The following is a 24931-nucleotide window of genomic DNA, read 5'->3' as shown; positions in this document are numbered from 1 at the left end:
TACCTATGCGACTGAGAAGGTTATAAACTGTCTCATCTTCATCTTCACTGTTCTACTATGACCTAAACACACTTGGATGACACACTCCTCTACACTTTGCCAGCCACATTAATCTTTCCAGTGAGTTTGGCTCCTGGTCAAAGTGAAACAGCTCAACCCTCCATATACACTTACACATGATGGATGGCTATTCAGATGCATGGAGAAGGGCCTTTCGATTAGGCTGAATGGAAAACGTGAGCAGCGTTTACAGGCTGGCTAATGGGATTAGCTGTAGGCTAATTGTTCCTTTACGGACAGCAGTGAGGCAATGTCTCGTTTCATTTGGCTCTGTGGAGGCAGGGGCCGAGGCCTAATAAGGGAAGACACTCTGATCGTGATAAGGCATTTGGAGCCCTGCCTGTCCGGCATCCAGCGAAGCAGTTTGTGTGTGTGCGCGAGTATGAGTGTGCATGGTGGGGATGGCAGACAGCCCAGTTCGCGAACGAGGCCAGGATCTGTCTCCGCCTCGGCCTCCGCGTCCAAGTATAGTTTTATTATGTTAAGGCCTGAGGGAGATGCACCAGCCCCGATGTAGCAGGTTAGCCCCAGTTTGTGCCTCTCTTGTGTTACCCCTACAATCAAGTTGCAGCGCCGAGAATCATGATTTGACCCCAAAAAAAAAATGCATTTGTTGTACATTAACATTTTACCTTATGTCAAAAATAAAATATCAGTTTGTGCGCTACGGAGTATCTGCTGGCGTCGAAAAGCCCTAAACACATTGAATTCAGTTCCCTTTAAAAAGAAAAGAAAAATTCTTGCCAGCTGTTGGAAGCGTTGTTAGTTATAAAATGTTCTTGATTGCAGGCTGTCAGGAGACATTACAAACCTACGAACTCCGTGTTTGTTTGGACAGTTTTGGCCTCTTTTCAGTCAACAACATCTGACCCCGCAAACTCTATAGCAACTACTATTGCAATAATAGGAAGGACGCTCATCGTCCCATCACAGCCTAGTATGCGTCTTAGCAAAAAAACGTACGGTTTGTTGCATACATTTTTTTTATGTCAATTAAATCAACTGTATAATTAGGAATCATCATCATGTACAGTATTGCTGTTAAGTTTGTTTTTTTTATTGTTGAATTATGATGAATTACGATAAATTTAATGATGATCGATCAAAAATTCTCAGCCATAATGTCCCCTGCTGGTTTTCTTTTTGGACATTGTATAAAAACTGACAGACATGCGTCATTCCTCGATAGGTAAACAGAGACTCAGCGTGTCTCCCAGGTCGCCCCCGGCGACATGACAGAGACATAAACGTGACTGTTACATTCCTCCCCAATGTGATGCTTGGATATCTGATATGAAAGCGATTCCGGAGGAAGTTGCCCCTCAGGGGGAATAATAAGAAAATGCATTGACATGGGAGGAACAAACTGGGGCTCGAAGAGAGTCCACCTCATGAAAAAACACGAGACATTCAAAAGTTTAAAAACATATTGAATTAACCCTGCTCTCCTTTACTCTCTCTCTCTCTCTCTCTCTCTCTCTCTCCCTCCAGAATGCAAAGATGTAAACAAAGTGGCCTACTGCCCGCTGGTGCTGAAGTTCAAGTTCTGCAGCCGAGCGTACTTCAGACAGATGTGCTGCAAGACCTGCCAGGGACACTGACCCTTGGAGCACGAGAGCGAGGCGCAGTGAGAGAGCGAGCGAGAGAGAATGGCCAGGATGAAGATGGAGGGAGGCGTTGAAAGGGAGAGAGGAAGAAGAGAACAGGGAAGATTGGAAAACAAAACTCTGCACCAGTGGAAGACAGACTAAGTGACCTACTGGTGAAAGAGGAGGAGAGAAGTAAGGACTTCCCTGTTCGTCACACCCGAACCTCCTGCCCTCCATCATGGTGGAATCCAAACCACTGCTCAGCTCATAACGCTGACACAAACTCCTCCTTTTCTTTCTTTTTTTTTTAACTTTCACTTCTGTGAAGTGGAACTTGGAAGATTATTTCGTTGGTGATGTTATTTTTTTATTATAATAATAATTATTGATATCAGTGTTAGTCTTCCTCCGTGTTTGTTGTTTTGTATGAATCCAAAGTGCTGGACACGCTCACACAGGATGTACCCCGGAGACGGACAGATGGAGGGGGGGGGGGGGGGGGGGCAACCCCTCACCAGAAGCGGGGGATGGGAGTTGAACGCGTTGGACTCCGGTCTTTGGGGGCGACTGTGACGGTGCTATTGGCAGGCAGACTTTTGGCTTCAGTGCACTTTCTTTGTGTAAATACTATTATTTACAACTCACCGCTCAAATACGACAGAGAAAACCCCATCAGTGTACTGTATATTTATTGTACAATTCCAAACAGAGCTGAGATATTGTCCTCTGGTCATGTTTTTTTGTCAGATAGTAGCCTACTGTCACGGAAGGGAATGTAATGTGATTGAATTTCAATGTCTCTGTGCTGGAATGAAAATATTACATACTGTAAGATACGTTAAACCCTTATATACTGTAAGGTTTTTGTGTATGATATATAATGTTTATCCTGGACCAGAAAATACCATGTGGTTGTAGGAGAGCTTTTAATTCACCTCTTCTTCCCCCAGACGGGTGCCTTAGTTCCTAATACTCAGAGTTCACCCAGTGTCAGATCAGAGTGGTGCGAGGCTACTTTCAGACGGTGCCTGGGCCACATGAAACACTGTTACCAAACTGGCCTTTACCAAACATCCTATGGAGGAGCTTTCAGTTCACTATTGAAGGATTCATTTTGAAGGAGCACGTTCTATGAAGCAGCTTGTTCCCTGGCAATGCAAGTGCAGTCACTATTTTCTTTCCTCTTTCAAGCCGGACGGTTGTTGAATCAGATGGTGGTTTGGTCGGCGGTCGCGTTTTTTGTGTTTTGTGCCCGAGTTGGACGAGACGATCCAAGAGACCGCTCCCGTGTCTGTGCACTAGATGTGAAGCTGGAGCCAGGAGACGTTCGCCCGAGACGTTCACGGCGTGAAGACTGGACACCTGGGCGGGGGCGCGGGGGCGGGGGGGGACAGCTGGAACGGCTCCGTCTAAAAGTCAATAAATGTTCCTTTAATGCGACGTAGGCTCTTCTAGGTTCCCAAGAAGGTTTCAAACCAAACGGATCAAACCGGGACAGTGAATAAGAGGATGCGTGAAGCTCGGACAAATGCATTGACTGCTTCACCGCCGCTCCGGGGCCAGTGTGCATCGCGGGACAAACGCTGAAGAGGCACTGACCCATGTGGCTATCGTGCCCGAAATGGCTCGACAGCCCGTCTCTGTTTCTGGGGGCTCGGTCCAGCCAAGGAGTGGTGAAGCACATAAACGCCCCCGTTTAACATTTAACACTTTATTCGCCGCGGTTTACGCAGGTAAATCAGGGAGCTTTACACGCCGCTCATAGACGCCGATTTCAAAAAAGCTGCGACAGCTACACCCCTGCGCCCCCTGCTGAGCACCGACACACTCAAATGAAAACGGCCCAAAAGAATGGCCTCGGCTTAATGCAAACGTTGAACTGACGCAGTGTGAGCGACAGCCAGGACGAGGGCCGACTAATATATCTAGATTCCAGCGGCAACGGAAGTGAAGAGTAATACTCCATCGCGGCGAGGTACTTTAAAAAACAAAATAGAGGAAGAATATGATCGGCGGAGTCTGCAGTTTCCCCCCCGCTTCCTATGACAGGTCTTTTGGTCAGTTAGCAGCAAATTAAAAAAAAGAAGAACAATATGTTGCAACCAAAGTCAACCAGCTTTGTTGACGCGTCGTCCAAAATGAACTGCCCGGGTAACAGCAGAGCGTGTGAATTAGAACTGCAGACTCACGAAAAGGCCCGATTCTTTTCTCTCTCCCTACTTTGTGTCTGTGTGTGTGAACGCACCGTGGGGGTCGTCGCCAGGTTTTCCGTTTGCCCCCTCTCTGGTCTTTTTGCGCCAACATTGCTCCGGCTTCACATCCAAGCGCACACACACGGGCGTGGTGTTAATCATCTCATCTAACTCTCTGCAAGAAAAAACGTGAATAAGCATATTTCCCAAAATGTCTGACTATGCCTTTGAATGCGGGGCCAGCGCTTAATATACATACACACCAGGCAAATGTGGAGATTTCCCCAGACCACATATCTCCGGATAATGTTACTCCCTCATCCTCTTTCTCTCTCATCATCAGCAAAAAGAGAAAAAAACAGCCAACTCAGACCCCCCCCCCCCCCTCTTTTTTTCCCAATTACTTTATTGTTTTTTCTTCTTCTTTATTTCCATGAAGTACTGTGTTTACCTCTTCCTTTCCTCCTCTGCTCCAAGGGTCACGGCCTTCCCAGGCTTCTTTCTGGTGCTATCAAGTGGGTGCTTCCATTCCGCCCTCTCCAGTGTGCTTAAAAGTGAGGCTGGATCCAAACAATATGAAATAATATCCTGTCAATATCTCTGTTGGTAAATGCTGGTCATGTCATTGTTTTTGTTTCGTATCTGTTTATACCTCACACTGGGAATTTGTCATTGTTAACCGTGTATTGATGTTTGTGCGACCAACACAGTGGACACTCGCCCAGTTGTAACCGATCCCTTTGCCCGGGCGACATTTCTGCCGGTGTTGGGGTTACGAAAGGGAACGCCCATGAAATGTCTCCATCGCACACTCGTGGTGGAGGTACAGTAGGAGTCTGAGATAATCCGAGAGCCGATGTAGGCGCGTGCAAGGATCTCATCGAAGCTGTTAACAACTAATTTCTATTTTTTTTGTTTGCTGCTGCTACTTCTTCGTAGCCACCTTCAGTATGACGATGTCGAGCGGGTTTCAGCGGTTGCCTAAACCTTGAGCGAGGCGGTCGGGAGAGGACAGTGGATGCTCAGAAAGCATTTTTGAAATTGCTTGGACGTACTCATCTACTGGCTGTGGGACACGGAGCCTCCAGAAAAAAGAAAGAAGTGAAATCAATCAAACTGGTACTCATTGCTGTGAACTCGGATGTTTGAATGTCACATTGCTATTACCTGTACCTAAAGTGCAACAGAAATGAAAAGTATCATGTGATTCGTTGCGTATATTTTATATTCGGTATTAATGTTGGTACACTGTTACTAAATTTTCTTTTTCAAATGTAAATTATATGCTAATTTATTGCGTTGTCTCACTTGTACATTCATTTCACTGCATGGAAACTGAAAACTTAGCATAGTGGGAAAAAAAAAATGCAGCGATGCAGCCCTTCACCAACATTTTCCTTTTTTTTTTTTTAAAGTAGATACAATAAAAAGAGCAGCTTTTAAAGAGGACTGTGTTGGCGGATTCATTCACTTTACCTGCTTGGCCAAGCACATCAAAACATGTCTGTGCAACATTTTCCCGTGGTGTACACAGGGGTCGCCGCGAGAGCAGCGAGCTCGACGGGCCCGGGCTGGTGCCAGGGTAGATGCTTCGTTCTCACAGGCTTCAAGAGATATGCCCTTGTCCTTTCACTCAACTCTTGGAAGGCACCAACAGCATGAGAGCAGCTAATGGCATCACACCAGGACGCCCTTTGCCACCGCTGAAGAAACCCATTCATCCGCTGCCTCAGTTTAGGGTGACCGAATCGGAGAAGTGTGTGAAAGCTTTTCCCCTTATCTACCTAAGTCCGACGGGCCGGCTGCATCATCGTCGTCATTTTCCGAACCTGTCCCAGCTTTTGTGGCCACAGAGCTGCTTTGGCGGTCAACCTTCCGCTCATCCCGGCCTCAAGTGTCTGGATTCACTCTTGGGGAGCCGCGAGGTTCCCACTCTCCTTGGTAATTAATTCCAAATAAACACTCACTTGCCCACTTGGCTGGGAAACACCGCCGTCGCTTTCTAATCCACAGTGTCCAATTACAGAGGGAGACAGATGGCCTGTTTGGTCTAATGTAACCAGTTTAGAATACCTGTACATCTGGCCCGGCTCCTGTCTCCCGTGCTGGCCCGTCTGCAGGGGTCTGTGATTACATTAGTCCTAACCTGCTCAGCTGAGGGCGACAAGGAGAGAAAAAAAGGAAGGTGATGGAGTTCAGGCCGAGGGATCTCGTGTCGGCGGACGATCCCGGCAGCCCTGAGGTGGCTGCTTCACATTGGCACAATTTCACACACAGTACGCTGATGATAGCCCATTGTCGCTTAAACACACAGACAAAAGGTTTTCCTTGGGAAACTTTACAGTGCCACTGGACACTTGCGTGTACACACGGGGCCAAGGGGCCCCTGGATTGTTAGGCAATGAAAGTGAGTGAAAGAGCTCAAGAAAACACATCACAGCCTCACTTGTATTTGTATCTTTACGATGACAGGGGCTTTCTTGGCGTCACCGCTGTCGGGCTGAAAGACTGGTCACACCAGAGAAGGCCTGCTTCTTCGAGGGTGCAAAAGTGTGCATTATTGCACCATCAGTTTAATAGTTTGTCCCCTCAGTTGAAATTTTGGATAAAGAATGTGTCAATGCAAAAGTGCATTGCAACCATCGTGCAAGGCACTATTGCAAATGCAATATTCCTGCAAAAATAACGCTATATTTTGCTATGCTTTTTGGAATTTCGGATCAAATGACAAATCAGGTGTCTACAGCAACTGGTGCCATGCTCTTGTGCTTGTTGTGTATTTGCACATTGTGGCTGTCTGATCTCAATAAAAGAAGCCGGAGACGTGTAAATTCTGCGATCATCACTTTCTGGTGGATGCAGATCATTTATAGGCATCTGCATCAGTAAATGATAAATGGACTGTATGGGTGGTTCCTGGTATACGGTGACTTTTCACATCCATATGATTTACTCAATCCTATTTACACTAAAATGAGTCACATATTCATAAGAAATGGCTAAAATTATTTATTTAGGTCTTTATTTATTACTTAAACAGAGATAAGAGACATTTAAAAACACAATTAAGTATTTTACAAACCTTTGTATTGATAAATGTCTTCTATTTGTATATAAAAGAATGCCCAAATAATGAAGCCAAAATGTTAAGGCATACCAGGAATCACCCGTCACTTTTCCAGCGACCACCGACCCTCCGGTTTGTGGAGGACTTCTCTACCTTCTGGACCTGGGTGTGTGGCAGGACGCGGTACAGAAAAATGTATTTGAAAAATGTATTTGTTTGTCATAAAAGCTTGGTGACGCACTGTACCTGGGGAGCTAAATGCTCATGTGGGTTGTGTGGGCTCAAGTCACGCACAATAATTCTAGAGATCATTTCTAAAACCTTTGATTTTGTTCACCATTGTGCATTGTTGTGCAGTATGACTCTCTAAGTCCCGTGTTGACTTTTATTTGTCGGGGGGATAATATTAGTCTTCCTGACTTTGTACCACGGGACCGAACAAGTGACAAGGTGATTTCACAGCACAATGGGCCGCTGAGACTCGGAGCCCACAGGCTGCTTATGATAAGAGGTGTTGAGAGGACGGGGAACAGATTTCTCCTCTTCTGCGCGATTCTGAACTTCAAATGGAAACTGCCGACTGTGAGAGGAGGCATTGCGGATGCGAAATATACCCCCCCCCCCCCCCCCCGAGCTGCACGACAAAACAAAGCAAGAGCAAGATGTGACAAGGTAGTAATCATGTTGCTAATATGACATGTTTGAGTTATTCAAAGAGCATCATACAGTGTGTCACCTCAGCTTCATTTGAATTTGAGTGTCTCGGGCGGTAAGAGGTCGAAACCTCAGACACGTCCACGGCCTTGCACTTGGCTCTGGTCCTGGGGACATGCCGTCGCTCTGAACGTAAAAACCATCGCCCGTTTTGCGCGTATGCTCTTCGGCTGGGAGGTGTGAGGATTAGCGACGGACAACGGGACCCTAAGCTCTCCGTGAGTTCATCGTACCTCATCAAAGTGTCCGTGGTGCCGCGGTGTCATCGATTAGTGTCATCCGAAGTGTTTTGGACACTCTTCCATTGGAACACTGTGCAGCAGGACAAACAGCTCCAGATGGTGTGGCTGGAGACAGTGCATGCTCAGACTTGGGGGGGGGGGGGTCTGACAGGCAGGAATGCTGGCCTGGGATGGGAAGGTCATGGCTCCAGCACCTGCTATCTACTGGCCTGTGAAGCCCCAATGCTTTTTCCCCACCGCTGACACCCAGACCGAACTGCCGCGGATAAGATCAAAGTCCAGACGGGTGCTGGAAAAGCTTGAGCTACCCAACCACATACAACAGGAGGATGTGTTTTTTTTCCCGAAGACGTGACGAGAAAAAGCCCGAGCTGTGCACCATGGCCTCTTTCAAAGGCGGTTTTCTTCCGGCATCTGGAGCTCGGAAGTTCCCTTATCCGCTGCGAACCAAACATTATTAACATTATAACACCAAATATTTATCTCTATTGATTATAAATATAAATGTGTCAATATAATTTTGGGCATTACAGTCTACAGTTTACAGGCTGTGCAGCGAGTAAGCTGCTGTTGTTTGTGGAAAGCTTCGCATCTGACACAGGAATAATAGATACATCTCCCTCAACGACGTACAAGGATTCTCAAGAACAATTCCTGTTTTGCCTTCGCTCGCTATTGAGCAAAGATGCAAAATCAAAATTCGCCGAAATTGAACTCTACATTAAAATTGAATTCATTGAAGGAATCCACCGATTGTGACGATCCCATAGAAACGATCCGAATTGGGGGGATCGCCACGGTGCTCCAGGGAATCGGGTGCTGACCATGAACCTGTGTTGCATATTGTTCCCCATCTCCCCCTCCCCTTATTTCCTCTCATCTCTCTGCTGTCAACCTTAGACATTTTGAGGTTACAAATGCCGGTGGCCCTGATTGTTCTTCAATCTGAAATGGTTGAGGGCATGCTTCCGATGAAATGCAATTTCATATAGACGGCAAAGGTCACTCCTGAAGGCAGGGTGAAAAGCATGCTATCACTGAGTCGGGGTGGGACGTGAGGAGTCGCACGAATGGGAATTGTGATCACCGCTCTCACAGCTTTTCCACTCGCCTTCGCTTTGACTTTAATTTTTACGTTTCTATGAATAAATGTTCAGTTGGAGGCAACTTTCGTATTATTAGATGACCAACACAATCCAACGTCACATTCAGGTCCATGAGTAGTTTTTGACATACTAAATATTTAGGTCGTTCATTCTGTAATATTGTTTCGTCATCACTGAAATTCTGCTGTCTTTAAGTTTCCTTGAATTTGTTTGAACAAATTCAAAAAGAGAGCAGTTTAAACCCTGCCTGTCCAATCGCAATGTGAAGTGGCCGTGCTTTTCAAATCGTTGGTTTTAGGAAAGTAGCCCGGTGCAGCGCTATTCCAATTTTGACATTAGAATGGTGTTAGGGGTGGTAGATTCAAGCGTACTGAGGCATTAACCCTCAAGGGCCCATTTGTTGTGGCTCAGCCGGTAGCTGGGTCACCTTTAAGGGATGCAGCCTTGTTCCTGCGCTGTCCTCTGCCAGCACGAAAGGCAGTAGGTAAGTGGATTAGGTGTATAACGAATCAATAGCCAATCACTTAGGCCAATGGAGTAAAGCCAAGTGCTTATGCTTGGTTGTAGATGAGGCTGAATCATTTTGTGTGTGTGTGTGTGTGTGTGTGTGTGTGTCATCATTTAAGTAGAACAGCATATTCTATGAACAGCATACTTAAGGACATCGTGTCTCGAGAACATAACGGAATCCATCAAGAATAAAATTACACTGTGATTTAGCCTCTTCTGCCCCAACTGCCTTCAACCAATAAATGACAGCGGGCTAATGAGGACAAATGATAATGGGGCTGTAGTCACAGTACAGAAAGCTACAAAGGCTCTGTTCGGTTACAATGTAATGCCACCTCTGTCCCTGTTTCATAAATGTACTATGTGTCCTTTACTCTCGACAAGGAAAAGGTGAATCTTTGTATGATACACGGACATACGGAGGACACGCGGGGGCCCATTGACGGTTCGACAGCGACCTTGATCGTCCGCTGTAATGTCAACCCCTCTTTAAGATCTGTTCTGTTGGAAGCTTGTAATCATGTTCTGAGATAACAAGCTGCTTTTTGAAGGAATACATCATCCTGTTCAATACAGTGTGTTAAATGTCCTTGATGTAATATCTCTGCTATCTCATTTCAATGAAAAACTGGCTGTAAAGAAAAAAAATGATCTGGTAACACAACGCATTTTATTAATTGACATTCATCAGGCAGTTGTTCTCTGATGAGTCACAACAGCCAACTTTGTAGAGACAACAAGTAAGAAAGTGGGCGCCTTCAGAAAGTCTTTGCGCGTATGCTGAATATACTGGGCAAAAGTGCTCTAAGATCAATAAAATAAAGACAACTCCACTCCATGAACTCCATTTATTTTATTACAGAAATATGAGCTAGAAACACAACAGAGGTTGCCAAACTGGTCAAGTGAGCAGTCCAATATTCACTCTGATTTAAGCCCTGTTTTGGGTTTCACTAAGTAAGTAAAAGCAAATGAATGCCACAACCAAGAGGCCAAAAAGCTCCATATTTGGGGGATTTTTTCCTCCAGGATTTTGGCATGAAGTCATTTGATTGTGTTAGTATCAAAAATGTAAAGTTACTTAAAATCTGCTATAATTGATATTTTTATATTGGCAATTTATCCAATAGCAACCTATAAGTAACTGGGAATCCCCAACTGAAATACCTGCTCAGCAGCAAGCAGCAGACAGACACACTTAGAGACTAGCTGGTGGACATAGTTGAGCATTTTTGTAGTTATTCATTCCCTCGGCAATAGATATTTTCTTCAGGAGTTGGTGAAGACCAAAAACAGAGCTAAAAGGAGAGTGAATATTGGACTTAGATTTACCAGGTGGAGTCGGTCGTCCAATAACCTGAAGGTCGGCGGTTTGATCTCAGCTTCCCCTAGTCCACATGCATGGGTCCTTGGGCAAGACACTTCACCCACACTTAACAGCTAATGTGTAAATATGCAACAAAAAATTTCCATTCCCTACAAGTAGAATTTACTGCTCTGGCCGGGCCGCGAACCCGGGTCCTGCTGTATGTGAGTCCGTCGCACTGACCACTGGGTCAAAACCACGGCGTTGCAGCGCCACCCGCACGCACGTCTCTCGACGTGTCGACAAGTGATGTTCACAAACTGCACCCGCATTGTTGTGTGGTGCGGTCCGCACCATTTTTTTGTTTTTTCGATTTACGTAGCCTGGCCTGCGCCCCCCCAAAAAATATCTGCTGATTCTCACAAAACGTATTTTGCTTTAGAATTGTTTACTGCCCCTTTAATGCAGCTTTAAATAAACTGTATGGAAAATAAGTTGTATTATCTTATTTTGAGCGACTAGGGGCAGGAAAAAACACCACAACAAGACAGATACATATAAAGTTGCTATAGCTAATGTGGTGACGATAATTGTCAACATCGAAGGAGACATTAGGAGTTGTTTGGACAGGTAAGGATGTGATGTCAAACCAATGGAATGAGCCAGATGAGGCTGCAAAGTTTGAGCTACACAGTCAGGTGATTATTCAGCATTAGCACAGTCAGCACAATTCAGTATTTTCCGCATTACGAAAAAACACACTGCTCTCATATTATCCATCAATATGGATGTATATGGGTTTGAAGGAGTTTTTATATTGAATTCAGCTGGCATTTACAAAGTGCTACGTGAACAGCCAAACGGTAAAAACATATTCATCAACTCATAATGACAGAAAGTGAACAAAGAAACCCCCTTTAGTCAGTATCAAGACAAGATGACTTACAAATGTGTGCAACGTTTGTTTGTTTATAGGTATCCAATGACAGACAGCTAGCCACTTGTTTCCCACCTATGACTGCCTTTTATCTTCCCCCCCCCCCCCCCCCGGGCACTAGGGTTACATACCTCAGATACAGCAGTGAAAATAATGACTCAAAATACATGCCCTTTGCACTTACAAGGGGGTCAACAATTTCTTGATTTGCATTTTGAGGAACCTGTTGATTTACAAACTCTTTGGCAGGTCAGAGAGTGCATTGTGATGTTTATCGGGTTCAGAGTGTGCACAGCACATACTGTATAACACCGCTGCCATGTGCGTCTTAAGGATTTTTCTGTTAAGGCTGAAAAATGGGACAAGTGTTTCCATCAACAGGGGAGAACTTAATCACTGAAATGTATTATTCAGGGGACCAAGATGGTCATTTCTTTATTGGATCTCTCCATTCCGTTACATATTCCATATGTCCAGAGAAGGATCCCCTTGTTGACACGGTGCTTGGATATTTCTTTAAGACACCCTATGGTTTACCTGTAAGGAACCTATGCTGTTGTGGTATCACTGGATTGCTTGATGTCCACCTGAGTCAGGGTGCGGAGTATGTGTGCGTTAAAGTTGTTGATCATCTGAAATAGTGATAATGCCCCTGTAAATTGTCTGCCAACAGTGGGCTAGTCGACCTGAGGCCCCAGCTGGAGGATTCTCGTAGATAAAACAATTACCAGCAAGAGAGAGGAGGAGGACCAGCGGTTAAAACTCAGGGGTCCACAAAGTACCCACCCCCATTCTGACAATTTTCCGAACCCTGGCCAGCCAGCTTCCCCTGTTACGTGAATAAAGAAGCATCACAGGGGAGCCTGGTCAGCTCTGGGAGCGAATCCATGGGTTGTTCCCGGTTGCCCCATGGCCACTGCCTGGAGTTCTCTCGCCATCTCACCAACACCATTGGCCACTTTCACTACTGTGATCGAACCTCAATATGCACAGGTGATGCAGACGGAACTCAACACCCTTCTGGACAAAATAGCCATGAAGGAAATGGAGAGTGGGAACCACCAAACTAGAGGCACTGGCGCTTCATGAGGTTTGGTTTTCAGTGCAGAATATTCAAATTTCAGGTACTGACATATATCTCTAATAAAGAGGTCCCCGAACATTCACCCAATGCATGGATGCAGTCATTGCCCCCATGAAGCTGCATGGCCTCGGCAGGGCCTCTGCAGCCATGGGACTTGGATGTAGTCCTTTGAGCACTTCAGCATCCGCCCTTTTAGCCCCTTAGGGCTAAACCAATAACTTCTGCCAGGAGGATAAGCGGGTTACAAGCACTGTTGGCTCACAGGGACTGCTGCAGGTTTTCACTGGATGGGTCGCGTGTAGGACTTCGCCCCAACCCAGCATTCTTGCCTGAGCTCCTGTCTGAATTCCACCTGTCCCAGTCAGTCAAACTGCGGTCACTCTCTTCTTCTGAAGATGACCAGGAGGTCAAGCAGCAAGAGTCTGTGCTGTGTCCCGTCAGGACATCCAGCGCACACTTGCCGTTAGGAAACACTGATCGGCTTTGACTACACTGGGTAGGCCCCTGTTGAAGCCTAGACTTGGCACTCTCCTCTATGGAGAAGGCATGTGTTCTCAGGTTTGGATGTCCCTTCTGGTGTTCGAGCACACTTGACCCGTGGTGTGGCTACCTCATGGGACATGTTGCAACCAGTTCCTACTTCCAGAGCAGGTGCTGTGTGTGACTCGGTGATAGACGGCCAGGCCATGCATATTCTACATAGTTTGTAGTCTACCTTGGTCAGCTCAGCAACTTGCAAGCTGATTCAAGTGGCTGTCCAGTTCAACGGTCTGGCCTCTGTGTCTTGCAGGCCTTAATATGTTTTCTTGGGTCAGTTACATCTTGCGGCCAAACGTACGCAGCCCCTCTGCCTCCCAGACTTTGCCTTGCTTCCTTAATCTGGTTGGTTTGTCACATATTGGTGTTATGGTCGCCTCAAGGTTTGTCTTAAAGAGTAACCCTGAGAGGAGAAATAGTTTTGATACATTAGAACACGTATAGTTATATTGTAACCTTGGTTCTCTGAGTGAAGAGACTTTCTCTCAGCTCTTGGGCTGTCCGGCATTCCTATCTACAACAACTCAGTTTACCTAATTAAAAACTGAAATAATCATTATTATTATTAACATGACCACATGTGCAGCGCTGTGGTCTATAACTAGATGAGATCAGCATCCATATTAAAAAGCCAAACCACATGATGGTCTCTACTAGCAATACATCTTTGGGCTCTCGCCAAAACTCAATATTATTCTTATTGTACTCCTTTGTCTAATAATCTCTCACAATATGGAATGAGTTGGAATATGGAATGAATTCACCAAAACCTTAATGGAAATATTTCATAAAGTCCAACTAGGGGGTTTGATAACAACTGCCCTCCATGTAACACAATGCTAAATATTCTTTCAGTCTGGGGTAAAGTACTGTATTTCTGTGGTTTGCTTTGTTTGAGTTTAACCTTGGTCATTGTTGTACAGTCCTGGGCTTGATTCATTGTTTACACTAGTTTCCTTCTGTGCGCTCAGTTTCTGAGAAATTGTATTCATTCCTGATCAGTCCCGTCCTGTTGCTGTGGTATTGGAAATTTCATGGGCAGGCACTGCTTTGACCTCATGTTTGGCAAGATGTGGAGAAATGAATATATCTTTCTGCAGTGTCCCAACACCCGGGCACTTTCTGCCTCACACAGCACTGGGCTGGCCCCCAACATGCACCTCTGCCCCGAAATGGCCTTTTTCAAAGGTGTGCGCTAGTATCTTTAGCTCTGGTCCCCCCAAATAAGAGCAACATGAGAGCATTGCAGCACTGCCAAATAATAACTGCATTGTATTACTGTCTGTTCAAACAAGAGCACATGCTAATTGTATTATGCTGTTTTACAACAAGCACATTTGGAGAACATTGTTCATAGAGGAGAGTGGATGGGGAAAAGAAACTTGGCCTGTGTGAAAAATAAATCTCATAAAGTAGCTGTGAAATATGATCAGTGTCACAAGGACATGTGTCCAAGTAAAGATTATTAAAGGAGAAGCTTATGTTAAAGCAAATCTATCTTAAAACAACACCCACGTCCCCATGAGAACATTGAAAGCTCTGTTGGTAATTGATCCTCCTCTCCATACTGCTCACGGAGAGATCCCTTCCTTACAAGCTTCCAATGCAAGGGTGGAAAGTAACCAAGTACATTTACGAACTTTATTTTTCAGATAAAAATTCTACATTCAAAATAACCCAACATATGAACAGCATGTGATGTACAATACACAGACCCCAGAGCTGTCTATTTGTGGCGTCTTGTTTCAGATCTCAGATTCAGATGAGGTCCACAGTAGCAGTTCCACCGAAGAGATATTCACCCCGTAAACGTTTCAGTTTCATTTCAACGACGAGGCCCAAAGAGGGAAAAATCTCCAAAACTACACAAAATGCAAAGATTAGAGAAAATTACAGAAAAAGAAAGAAAAGAGACTTCTTCTTTCCTCTCACATAAATCATCTCATGACTCAGATTTCGTCTCAAAGTCAAAGGTAGCGATTCTACTTTTGATACCCTTTGATACCTTAAGTGCATTTGCTTGGAAATACTTATGTATTTTTTTGGGGGCCAATAATGTAAGAATAAAAATATGTGTGTGTGTGTGTGTGTGTGTGTGTGTATGTGTGAAGGACAGTTCTCAAGAAACTGCAGTGTGCTCATTCACACATTCACAGATGTATAAACACATTTGCAGATTCATTTACAGACACAAATTTGATTATGCACACACAACTGATTGAGATACAGTTACACACACACACACACACACAATTTTGCTAAAGTTTTGGCCTCATAATTTTTACCTAGGTAGGATTTTAATTGCAGGACTTTTAGTTGTAATAGATTACTTTTACAACCAGCAAGCTTGGGACTGGTTGCACAGCAGGCGTGCCAATAAAAAGGGTTGTTGCAAAACAACCCAAATGCTGTATTCCTTACTGTTTACCTCGCAAATTTTAAGTGAAAAAAAAGATGCAGTTGGTGTCAATGTGATAAATGTCTCATGGTATCAAAAACTACTGCCCAGTGTCGCGATGTGTTACTCCAACTGTACCCCCTGGTTCATATTTCATGTCTCAAACACCCCTTGCAGCTTTAGTGCAGAATTTTGAATTTGGTCTGAAGACCCTTAAAAATGTGCGGGACACACATTGTAAAGGGTCGAGCCGGATGGACCAGGTCTGGTCCAGTCTGGGTGTTGATAGTCAGCAGATAAAATCATACAATGTGCGATATGAAATCTTTCTAAACTTAAATCATCAGGTCCAGTCAGTGGTAGATTTTTTTTCTTCTCCTTTCCCTTTCATAACAAACGAGGCTCGTCAACCGCAAGAAGACGGAAAATTCTTTCACTATTCATTATCACTCGTTCTTATCACGCTACATCCCGAAAACGAGAATCTGCGCGAGTCGTCGGAAGCGGATCTTTTTAGTTCGGTGTGTCCAGCCTTCGTAGGTTTTGGCTCGTCTGCATGCTTGAGCTTAAGTCCCCACCATCACGTACGTTGAAATTGCTTTACGAGGCCATGTTTCCCATGGCCAGTGTCGACAGGAGGAACTCGGTCAGTGTACACAAAGGTCGTTTTAAAACCAAAGCGGAGAGAGAAAGAAGAACAAACAAAAAAAAAGCTGGCAGACGTTAGGAAAAGCAGCAGCAGAGACAAATGAACTCTCTGCTCCGTCCTTGGACGTCTGTGAATGACCAGCCATTAACCAGGAGGACGTGCCGCGTCTGTCCAAACCATCTCCTCTTTGATCTCGCCAACTCATCAATACGCTTCCAATGAACAGCACGCTAAGCTACTGAGCTCTCTTCTCCCGCACACTCCGTCCATCACACCCAGGGGAATTAGCAGAGGAGGGAGGACTCATGGCCTAAGGTCAGGGGTCAGGCATGTGCTCACACGCACACACACACACACACACACACCTATTCAATATGAGTAACAGCAACCCGACCCCAAGTGTGAAAAAGAAGAGGTAAAAGTTAACTGCGTGTGCTTCCCGGTGCTTCTGTGTTCCCCCTTGGTTCCTCAAGAGGGGAGAGAAGAGGAGAAAATAATCCATGTCACAAAAGAGGTGTTAGTTGAATTTCCATGAGATGGGAAGGATTAGTTGGCTATATTTAGCCCTCAAACCACAAGGGCAGAGGCTGCTACTGCTGCCGGTTGAAGAATAGCGTGATAATGCTATTACCATCCCGTCTCATCCCTGGCAGTCACGTGACCAGCAGCGACGAGAGTGGTATTTCCTGCTCCGAGCCGGGCACGGTGACAACGTGAATGTGCTCCTGGTGGTGCTGGAGGGGAATTACAGCGGCCCCGTCGTCGTCTCCGGCCCCCCACTTGAGACATTCATCACTGATTCGCGTGGCAAAGCAATGTCATTGTAAAAAGCGTACTTTTTTTCTTCTTTTCTGAGTCCACAAAGCTTCTTGGTGCATTTTCATGAGGAGAAATATTTGAGGATTAGCGGATAGGAGTCTCTGTTAAAACAATTCTGACATTACAAGCTGTCATTGTTCCTTAGTCTGGCCACAACTGCAATGAAAGTGCATTGGTAGAATACAGCTAAATACATGTACAGAGGCAGGAAGGACATTACTTCAGCATTTTTCTTTTCATGCCACTTCACCACATTCCAAAGGGAAATGCAATTTGACAGCTGTAGCGACTGGTTTCTGCACATTAACACGTTTACACACAAAACATACGAGCGGAGTTTAAATGTCAAGCACGAGGCTTTTCAATACTTCGAACCAATCAACAGTGTGTCAGATTAGAGCTGGATTATGTCGTTGATTAATGGATTTGCCAGATGACAGATTGTTGATTAGCAACTTCTTTAATGATTACTTAGAGTCAAGATTTCACAGGTCCAGCTTCTCATATGGTAAGATTTGCTGCATTCTCTTTGAAATTATTATTGTCATAATTATTTATTCTTTTTTTTTTATTAAAACAGAGTAATCAATTTAATGCAATATCACAGTAACTGTCTCAATTTTCATTTTCATAAGGAACATTATCCCAAACAAATCGTCCTGTTGCGGGGTCCCATCCCCTATCCCTCCATCTGCAACCCCCCAAAATATGATTGTCATAATTACAATTACAAAACTATTTGTCAACAAAACAGGACATTTGTCATTTGTAAATCTAATGTGCAATATCTCACTATTTTCTGAAGTTTTAAAAACCAAACAGACAGTCAATCAATCAAGAAACTAACCATTAGATGAATCCATGATGAAAATGAACAATAGATGCAGCCTCATAGCTCCGACTGAAACCGTCAAATTGTCCTTAATGTGCAGTAATAATAATGATATAATAGTGAAACAGTCAGAGGGAACATTTTTTCTGCATGAAAGGCTTTTATTTTTGAAGCTTTACGTACATTTCCCTGATCATACTAACACACTTTTACTCGAGTAACATTTTTTTAATCAGGACTTTGACATGGAATAGAGTATTTTTCCAGAGGGGTATCAGTACATTTACTTAGCTAAAGGCTCTAAATACACTCTCCACCACGAATGCAGTCCTCATTCTGTGCTATATATCACTCTGTGGTCAGCTCAGCCAAAATTAAGCTTCATCCATCATGAGTCAGACTCTTCAAGATGGTATTTTTGAGAGTTCCGAGACCACATATTATCCTCAGCTGAATTTTAGGATGCGCTCTTACACAGAACAAGGACTGTGAATTTTGTCATCCATCATTACATTAAAGTTGCAATAAGAAAGGAGCTCTGCGGGACCAGCATGAGCAAGAGGTTACTGGGACAAAGAGAAACATGTGAGGCATGTGAGAATTGTTTCAATGCGGACTTGGCCATATATTTTTTCGACCTATCTTACTTTTAGAACTTCTCTCCCTTATGCATGAGTGGCACATTTCAACCTGACCTGGACCCGGGAGCCCATAGAGTCAAGTTGGATCACCTGTTTTAGATTTAGCAGCAGCTCGGGCCAGGCTGGGATCATAATGTAAAATTAACTCTCCTTCCTGTTCCATTTGGAAATCTAAGCATAATCCCAGAAGTGCAGTTAAAAAAAAGAAAAGAAAAGAATAGTGCGCTGGCCAAACGCAGCTCCTGGTCACACACACATGGCAGCGGCAGATCATTTACCCCCCAAAAAACACCACAGTGGGGTAAAGTCTTGGGTTCAAATAATTCCCTTTTTACAAGCTCTGACAGCTCCAGTGGTGACCTGAGGAGGACAGTGAGGCAGAGGGTTATTAGGCCACCTCGGGTTTTCATCTCAGAATTAAAGGGATGGTTCAACATGTTTGTTAGGGGGGAAAAAAACCCCCCAAGATCTCAAGATAGTATTTGAAAATAGTATTTACAGGTCCCAGTGTTGGTGCTGCTGTCTGACCTTGCCACACAACACGCAGCCTCTTACCAGGTAACACAGGTGCTGACACAATGAGAAAGGCCAATACAGGAGTATATCAGCGATGGAACCATGGCTGTCTGAAAATATATTGATTTACTTTCTGACATTTTATTTCCCCGTCCAAAGCCTTAATTTAGATCATGACGGTATAGACTAGTTTTATGCACTATGTGGTTCCATCAAAAATCCCTTCAGTGGAGATCACATCATGTACATTTATTCTTCTGATTATTCCAAAATGCAACACTTCACCTATAATAGATGTGAATTTACAGCTGTTTGACACCACACCTAACTAACGGTCTCCCTGTATTTGATTGCATTGGGTTGCGCAGCCGTACCTAATGAAGTGGCCACTGAGTGGCACATTTATTGATTTCAAATAAAAATTTAATAGAGTCAAATCGTCACATCTCGTTAAAAAATGATATTTATTTTTCACTGGCAAAGTCGAATGCACACATTTAAGCTCTGGATGGCATCAACAGAAGAAGAATCGCATTGACAAAACGACACGTAATGCGGTCACAACCTTAATCATCTCTGCGACTGCAGTCTTACTCCTGACGAGTGACTGGATGTTGTCCGGATGCAGCTGTTCCAGGTGAAGAAGCCTCTCCATCACAGATTACAGGGATGGTATGCGCTCGGGTCAGTATCCTCAATCCAGATGTTTCGGGCCCGGAGACTGTTCGACATAAGCGTGGTTTGAAGTGGTGGAGAAGCGGACAGGCAGGGTGTCGTGCGACCAGTCCTGCAATTCACATGGCTTGGGAAAGGAGCCGACCTCCGACCTCCGACCTCACGACCTCACCTCTTGGCCTTCTTCTCCTTCATGATCTTCATGCTCTCCTCTCTCCTGCGCTTGTTGACGGGGTTCCGCGGGTCGTAGATCTCAAACGTGTCCTCGTCCTGCATGTTGGCATCCTTGACTTTTCTGGTTTGCTCATCAAACTGCAGAACATGGCCCATCCTAAATCAGACGGAGAGAGGGGTGGAGAGAGTTCAAAGAACCGCGGCAGAGGATCCACTAAATCACCTCTCTGTAAAACCTTTACCTCAGAGGCTAGTCTCTCGTTTTTTTTTGCTTTGAGCAGTTTGATTCCATCATAATTAATATGTAGAATCCGGGGGAATTGGATTTGAGAAACCATTTATACACAGCCGAATATTTTCAGCAGCAACTAATTAACATCAGTATCATATTAATGTAAAAACCTTAAAAAATAATAGGATGAAACTGACGAAGGAAGCAAAATTCCAAAATGGGAAGAACAGTCAGAAAAAAAGAGAATAACACAAGAAAATTAATCACAAAGAGATGAAAACAAATCATCAAAAAAAATTGTTGTAGTGAACTGGCCATGTAGTATGGATTCATGCAATAAAATGCTAGGAATGGAATTTGGGTCTGTTTTTCCAAGTTTTCTTGTGTTTCGACTGCGAGGACATTTCCCCTTGCTACAACAATAAGTTCAGTTGAGTTTGTGACTGATCTCCAGTCGGCTCTAGCAGCGACCTCTTTGCACCTCTGCAGGTGCTACGCGTGTTTATTTGAAAAATGTGTTGCTCTACATACATGACGGGTGATTTTTCAATATGCATCATGCCAATAAAAATAAATGATGTACACAACTGTAAGCAATAAAGCTGTGTTAATTATTTCATTAATGCCACTTGGGGGTCGTGGAACAACCTGTAAACTCTGACATATGACATCACCTTGTTAAGTTGTTATGATGTGCGTTTCAGCAAACAGCTGCTGATTTACACGTCCAGCAGACGTGGCGGAATATCACAGGAACTGTGGAAGCGACCTTTAAACTACTCTTGATAGGCTGTGACACGGTAGGTTGAAATTAGGGGTTGCAACTAACGATGTTTTTCATAATCGATTAGTCTGTCGATTCATTTCTTGATTAATCGATTGGTTGTTTGGTCCATAAAATGGTGAAAAATGTCAATCGTGTTTCCTCAAACCCATAGATGATGGGTTTTTTTTATCCACACAAAAAACATTCACATTCAACGAGCCAAAATCAGAGCAATTTGGCCATTCTTTTTCATAAAAACTACTTAATTAATCGATTATCCAAAAAGTTGGCAATTTAATTTAGTAATCGATTACTAATCGATGAAATCGATTAACTGTTGCAGCTCCAGTTGAAATAAATCTGTACAAATCCAGGTGATTGGCTGAGGTTCGTCCTCATAAAAGATTCTGTATTGCTGTCAGTGGGCGGCCACATTAAGCCCAGGTCACCGTGTTTTGAACTCCGATTTTAAGCCGTGTTGTGAGTTCAAAGACACTGGGGTAGCCGGACACAATGGTTAAATCATGATATTATTGATAATACTACGCTATTAATATATATAAAAAACATAAAAAAGTATCTGAATGGGTCCTCTCACTAAAAGTGACGAATTGGGCTCACACTCTTGAGACACTTAGCAGTTCAAAAAAAAAAAAATCTTGAGTGAAAGCCCCTCGTCCCCGGAGAACAGACGGTCATGTGTCTTTCATTTCCCCCCCGTCAGTTTCTGTTCCCCCGAAGAGAGATTAAAGAATCAGGACATTCCTCACAGGAGATATCAGTGTCAGACACTTCACAGATAGAACGCACTTCTACCGCTCACAGGGTTTTCTTCAGCTGCTGCGTGAATGCTCACAGTAAATCTAAACAGCAAAGCAGGAGTGACTAATCAATTGCGAGGATCTCTGCTTTTTTTTCTTTTGCTTTTTTTGAAGCCATGCTACAGACTACATCTCCGACATCCAGACCTGGGTAGAAAATCAAGTGTCAGACGCGAGTGAAAGGTGATGGATAACACATTTGGGCCATGAAAGCAACATGGCAAAGTCAGGTCCAGACTGAAATACCTGAACAACCACTAGATGGAATACATTGAACATTTGTGCAGACATTCGTGTTCCCCAGAGGATGATTCCTCATGACTTTGGTGATCCCCGGCTTGTCATCAGCAGGTCAACAGGTTTTTATTTGCTCTCAGACTCGTAAGGTAATGTAAAGTTTTGAGTGAAAAATCTAAAATCCGTTGCCAGGGTGAGTTGTATTCGTTATTTTCTTTTTGGTGATCCCAACTTTTTCGTTTAGCACCATCATGACGGCAAACTGTCGGTTAGTCTAATAATAATAATAATAATAATAATATTTGATTTATAAAGCGCTTTTCATGCACCCAAAGCGCAAATACATTGGTTTATGACTATTTCTGTAACTTTATGAAATCGACAATCCAATGTTCACAACCACATTACCACAGTGATTGGCCCCGCCGTGTGGAGTTGAGAGAGGAGCCAGGGGGAGGCCATTACATAACTACTGCTGTCACTTTTCTAAACTTTCTACAATTGTGTGCAAAAATATGAAGGTCTCCTGAGCAAAGACTGACAGAATATGTGCACCGTTATCCCTACATGTCCTGATGTGGTCGGAAAAACACCTCTTTTCTGGCATCACCCAACCTTAAATCAGGTTTGAATTCATTAGGGTGAAGGTGTTTAGTTGCTTTTTAAAGGTTCTTTAGGACTTTACTTGATAGAAGATGGAAGAGATGTGATGCTACAAAGGTCCCCATCTTGAATCAAACTAGTAGGGACATTGCGATTACACAGTAGGTGTCTTCAACCTTTCTGCCTTCGCGCGTCCGTCTGCAGCAGGACGGGCAGAGAGAGAGAGAGAGAGAGAGAGAGAGAGAGAGAGAGAGAGAGAGAGAGAGAGAGAGAGAGAGAGAGAGAGAGAGAGAGAGAGAGAGAGAGAGAGAGAGAGAGAGAGAGAGAGAGAGAGAGAGAGAGAGAGAGAGAGAGAGAGAGAGAGAGAGAGAGAGAGAGGCGCACACACACACACACACACACACACACACACACACACACACACACACACACACACACACACACACACACACACACACACACACACACACACACACACACACACACACACACACACACACACACACACACACACACGTATTGTATTTTCAAGAACTATCTTCGGCGACAAGAAGAACAAGGAGTGCCATTTGTAGTAAGAACAGTTTAAATGAAACCACAACTGCTTCTCGATATGTCAAAACAGTTTTCATCAAAACTGGGTTGGAAAAAAAAACGTCTTGCCCCCCCACAGAGCGCCGATCTCGACATCGGTCTGGGATCAGAGTACCAAGGAGAGCTTCTCCTGCTTAAAAGACAAAGGGGTGGTCTCAACAAATACTAATTTGATTTAGGTTTTTCTTAAGTTAACTGGCACATAACAACAACTCGTGGCATTTGTCTTTTTATGTGTTTTTAAAACATCCTCACTTCCCTTCCTCATCTTTCTTTACCACTACACCAAAAAAGACACAACCCTTGTGCTGTATTTGTCTTTGAGTGTGCAGACTTTTTGAAAATTGCATTTTCTTGGTTGCGTATTTTTTTTAAATATTTGGGGTTTGATGCCTCGTCGACTGTGTATAGCGTGCGGTATGTCTGCTCCCGTCTCTGGCGGAGTGCACAGTTATGGGTATGTTTGTGTGCGCGCACGCTTCTCTGCACTCTCGGCTGTGTTGATTTGAAATCGGCAGGAGTTGTGACAGCTCATCTAGAATGTCATGGCTAGACTCTGGCAGACCCTTCGGGCTCCTGCTGTGTGAGCAGGCCGCCTCTGATAATTCGTCTAGCAGTCTCGGTGATGACAGTCGGCCGGCCGTACAGCCTCAGAGTCGCACGGCTCAGAGACGTGATGTGATGTGGAAACCCAGCTCTCGGGCCTTATCAAAACCACTGTGTGCTGCCGTCGTGCAGGGCTACAGAGGCCTTTCCTCTATTTATTTCCCTTTTCCTGGCCTTTCCTTTCTTTTGTTATTCAAGTAGGTGGTGGAGATTAGAGAGTACAGGAGGGATGGTGAGAGCGACGGCCAACTCTTTGCATTGAGAGCGTGAACCCTGTGAGGTTGTGTTAGTAGAGACCGGGGGGGGGGGGGGAGTCAAAATTTGTAGACACAGACACAGATGGAATAGTTTACCTCCTCTGGCCCAGACTTGACTTCTAATGTCTGATCTGTTGTAACCCACATTCTGCTCAGCAGTGCTGCTAAAGTGGCACAGACTTCCCACTGGTGTTTTTCTAGGACAGCTATGCTACTGCCCCCCCCCTTCCTCACCATACCTGCTGCTGATGGCTTGAGATGGGGGGGGGGGGGGGGGGCACAATGTGATTATGACCAGGATAGGCTCCAAGCACCAGCCAAGGCCTCTCTCAAATTCATTAGGGCCCCCACACACACAGACAGACTTACACTTCAAGGGGGCTTCTCGAGACTAATAGCAACTACAGATTTTGTTATTCTACATCTCTCACACACAGACACTTTGCTCAAATTCAAACACATGGTATTCATTTCAAACCCCTCACCCTGTGTAGTTAGACTTTGTGATCTCTGGTGAAAAACAGAATATGCGAGGAAAACACAGCGTCAGGGCCGATTTCCTGATGGCCAATCTGGTGGCTGCGGGGCGAAATCCCACCTTGACACACACGCACGCACGTTGAACTTGAACTTTCACACACATTTATCAGAACCCGAGGTAGGCTCTCGATCTGACACAAGGTCGGGTTCGTCGTTCCCAGTAGAGGGGTTCTCTGCAGCCTGTGACCAGTTTACTGTCTCGTTTACGGTGGTCTTATTATCATAAC

At 44.5% G+C, this 24931-nt stretch overlaps 2 protein-coding genes across 4 annotated transcripts in view; one reads left to right on the top strand and one right to left on the bottom strand.

Moving 5' to 3' along the window:
- The window catches only part of adamts6 (ADAM metallopeptidase with thrombospondin type 1 motif, 6), a 64068-nt gene extending 58778 nt beyond the window's left edge, over positions 1-5290 (top strand). For both annotated transcript variants that reach the window (XM_035626797.2, XM_035626792.2), the window contains exon 25: positions 1552-5290. In XM_035626797.2, coding sequence (XP_035482690.1) covers positions 1552-1661 — 110 coding nt within the window. In that variant the 3' untranslated portion in view covers positions 1662-5290. The remainder of the gene's footprint in view (positions 1-1551) is intronic.
- A 14354-nt stretch (positions 5291-19644) lies between these two features.
- cwc27 (CWC27 spliceosome associated cyclophilin) overlaps positions 19645-24931 on the bottom strand; it is a 29777-nt gene continuing 24490 nt past the window's right edge. For both annotated transcript variants that reach the window (XM_035624286.2, XM_035624287.2), the window contains exon 14: positions 19645-20205. In XM_035624286.2, coding sequence (XP_035480179.1) covers positions 20043-20205 — 163 coding nt within the window. In that variant the 3' untranslated portion in view covers positions 19645-20042. The remainder of the gene's footprint in view (positions 20206-24931) is intronic.

The sequence above is a fragment of the Scophthalmus maximus genome, chromosome 2, assembly GCF_022379125.1.
Source record: "Scophthalmus maximus strain ysfricsl-2021 chromosome 2, ASM2237912v1, whole genome shotgun sequence".
NCBI lineage: Eukaryota > Metazoa > Chordata > Actinopteri > Pleuronectiformes > Scophthalmidae > Scophthalmus > Scophthalmus maximus.
Note: the sequence above shows the minus strand (reverse complement) of the source record. Positions and strands in the feature narration are given on the sequence as shown.